The 3,272-nt window shown below is 37.1% G+C and overlaps 1 protein-coding gene across 1 annotated transcript in view; it reads left to right on the top strand.

The window, feature by feature from the left end:
* The window catches only part of DNAH12 (dynein, axonemal, heavy chain 12), a 225,301-nt gene that overhangs the window by 46,955 nt on the left and 175,074 nt on the right, over positions 1–3,272 (top strand). Inside the window, exon 17 of the mRNA XM_006892286.1 lies at positions 1,993–2,178. Within this exon, the coding sequence (XP_006892348.1) occupies positions 1,993–2,178 (186 nt within the window). The remainder of the gene's footprint in view (positions 1–1,992; positions 2,179–3,272) is intronic.

Raw genomic sequence — 3,272 nt, forward strand, 5'->3', positions numbered from 1 at the left:
GCAGTGTAGTAGGATTTGAAATCAGGGAGAGAGATGCCTCCTACATTTTTTCTATTTTTTAAGGAGTGCTTTGCTTATTTGGGGCTTCTTTCCATTCCAAATGAAACTAGAGATTATCTTTTCCATCTCCTTGAAGAATGGGATTGGTATTTGTATTGGGATTGCATTGAACGTCCTACAGTATTTTACAATTCTAGCATACCCAAATGCTGACAGACTCTGGGCCAAAGACCCCCAATTCATCTGGCAAGACCCCTCTGCTGACACCCTCTTGGGATGAAAAGAAGGCCATAGGAGCCCTGAGCGTTTCATACATGTCCCTCCTCAAGACGTGAGTGGCTATCCTAAGGACTGCCTTATAATTCTAATATAAATACACCCTAATTTACTCAACAAGTCCCCCACTGCTCAACATTTAGTTTACTTTATGTCTTTTGAAATTTCAAACAATGCTACAGTGAAAATCTCTCTTTCACATTAGGGCAGTAAAGCTTTAGGATAATGTTTTTGAAAGGTAATTGCTAGGTTAAAAGGAATATGTGTTTGTGGTTTTGATAGGTCCTACCAAGTTGTTTTCCATTGTATCAGCTTATATTCCCACCAGAAATGTAGAAAAGTGACTGTTTCTCTATATCCTCATAATTAAGTTTATTAAAATTGTCCATGGTATTTGCCAATCTGCTAAAAAAAAGAATCCCATGGTGTTTCAATATTTCTTTTCTCATTATGAATGAGACTGAGAATCTTTTCATATGTATAAGAGCTTTAGATATTTCTTTATCCATATTCTCTGCTCATTTTCTTGTGGATGGTAGACTTTTCCTCTTATAGAACCCTCTGTTTCAGGGTATTAACTCTTTGTGTGAGTATAATAAGCCATATCATGAGAGATAAAGATTATAGTTAATAACTATTTTGTTTTACTTGGACCCACAATCAACCCTCATGGTAGGAGCAGTGAAGTGTTGCATTGAACAAATCTGCTATCAAAGAGCCTCTTAAAGTGCTCTTTAGAGCAAGGATGTCAGTTTGAAATCTAAGGGTACCTGATTCAAAGTATAGTTTTTTCGGTTGCTTTGTATGCATGTGTTTTGCAGGGTGGTCTGGTGGTGTAATCTGTAGGAAGTTGTGCTGGTAACCCAAAGGAGGCAACTCTCTGGTAGTTTGAATCCACCAGCCATTCTACAGCAAAGGATGGATGATCTTTAATAGTATTTTACTGCCTCTGAAAACCTACTGGAGGGTCAGCTATGAGTCATTTCAGACTTGACAGTCATGAGTATTTTGAGTCATATGTTTGAAAGTTGGACAGTGATAAGGAAGGCCAAAGGAAAATTTAAGCCTTTTAAATGGGCATTTACTGTTCATGGATTTATCTTGCATTGGTACCAGCAGATCAGGAGACATATTGAATTGGGAAAGTCTGATGTCAGGGACCTCTCCAAAGTGTAGACAAGCAATAACGTCACTTTAAAGGCCAAGATGTGCCTGATTCGGGCCATGGTTTTTTCAGTCACTTGCTACGCATCTGAGAACTGGACCATGGCTAAGCCTTGATGCTTTTGAGTTTTTGTATAGGAGAAGAGTACTGAAAATCCCATGGACCTCCAAAAGAAAAACAGATATGTCTTAGAAAAAGTACAGCTTTTGTGCTCTTTACATGCAAAAAGAGTGACATTTTGGGCATGTTGTTAGGAGGGGCTATTCCTTGGAAAGGGACGTCAAGCTTGGAAAGGTGGAAGGTCGGCAAAAGAGAAAAGAGCTCTTAATGAGATGGATTGACATAGTGTACAGTGACTGCAGCAATGAGTATGTCAGAGATGACGGCCCACGATAGATAGGACAGGGCTCAGATCTGTTGTTCTTCAGGTCGCTATGAGTCATACTCAGCTTGACGACACTGACAAGAAGAAAAATAAGGCTTCAACTTGAAAATATATGTGTATAGAAGTTAAATGAGTAACCTATTACTGTCTTTGTTTGCACCATTAGGAATACATCCCTACTGTTTCCATCCTGTGTAATCCAGGAATGCGAGCTCGTCACTGGAACCAGATGTCAGAAATTGTAGGCTTTGACTTGACTCCAGACTCTGGAACGACACTGAGAAAAATTTTAAAATTAAACCTTACCCCATACTTGGATCAGTTTGAAGTAATAAGTGCAGGTGCAAGCAAGGTAAACAAAAAGATTGACTAGAATAAGGGAATGAATTTTTCTCCTCCACTGAAGAGCATTCTTTTAAATTTTTTTTAATATAAACTTTTTACTTCATACTGGTTTCCTTACAAAATTCGTATACATTGTTTTTCACAATGGATCTTTCCCATTTCCTTAATCCACTACTCCCTCTACCCATCAAATTGTGTGGCCCTATAATTCTGCCCCCCACCCATCCTACTCCCCTGTGCTCCTCTCTTTGAATCCTCATATACTTTTTATTAGTTATCTATTTCTACAATAATGATCTTACACAGTATTTGTCCTTATGAAACTGAGTTCGTTCACTTAGCATAATGCTCTCCAGTCCCTCCCAAGTTAGTGATTTACAAAATTATTGTTTCTTTGTGCTGAGTAGTATTTTATCATGTGACTGTACCATAAATTACTATTCAAATAATCCTAATATTTTGGGTTCAAAATATGGAATTGATAGCAGTTGGAGGAATAAGCAATAGAAGATAACTCTTTTTTCCTCAAAAAACACTTTGTTATCTTAACTTTCTGAATTCATACTAGAAATGGATTTTTTTTACTTCTACCACATTTTAATCTACATGGATAATTTGCTAGTCTTGATAAATAATTAGCCCACTTAAGGGACTAGATGAATATGTTTGTGGCATGTGCTGTATGTATTGTATGTGTTCTATCAGAGTAACATGACCCTAGAGAAAGGATTCTTTCAATATATAGACAACTCCTGGATCTAAAAGTCCATCAGGTATTTTGTTTGTCCTTCTTAATACTGACAGCAGTTTTAATATTAAATGGGTTTCTGAAAACCTGTATTATTTTTAAGTTGTTGTTGTTAGTGCTGTTAAGTTGGCTCCAACCCAAAGCAACTCCATGGGCATCAGAATGAAGCCTTGGTCTTGTGCCATTCTCACAGTTGTTGCTATGTTTGAGCCCATCATGGCAGTCACTGTATCAGTTTCATTGAGAGTCTTCCTCTTTTTCTTTTTTTTCCTATAATTATATTTTATTAATTTTCATAAACATTTACAGAGATTTTGGGTTTCCATTCATTCATTGTTGCACTATTCTCTCTA

The sequence above is a fragment of the Elephantulus edwardii genome, unplaced genomic scaffold (assembly GCF_000299155.1).
Source record: "Elephantulus edwardii isolate Elephantulus edwardi_28Jun2011 unplaced genomic scaffold, EleEdw1.0 scaffold00113, whole genome shotgun sequence".
Lineage (NCBI taxonomy): Eukaryota > Metazoa > Chordata > Mammalia > Macroscelidea > Macroscelididae > Elephantulus > Elephantulus edwardii.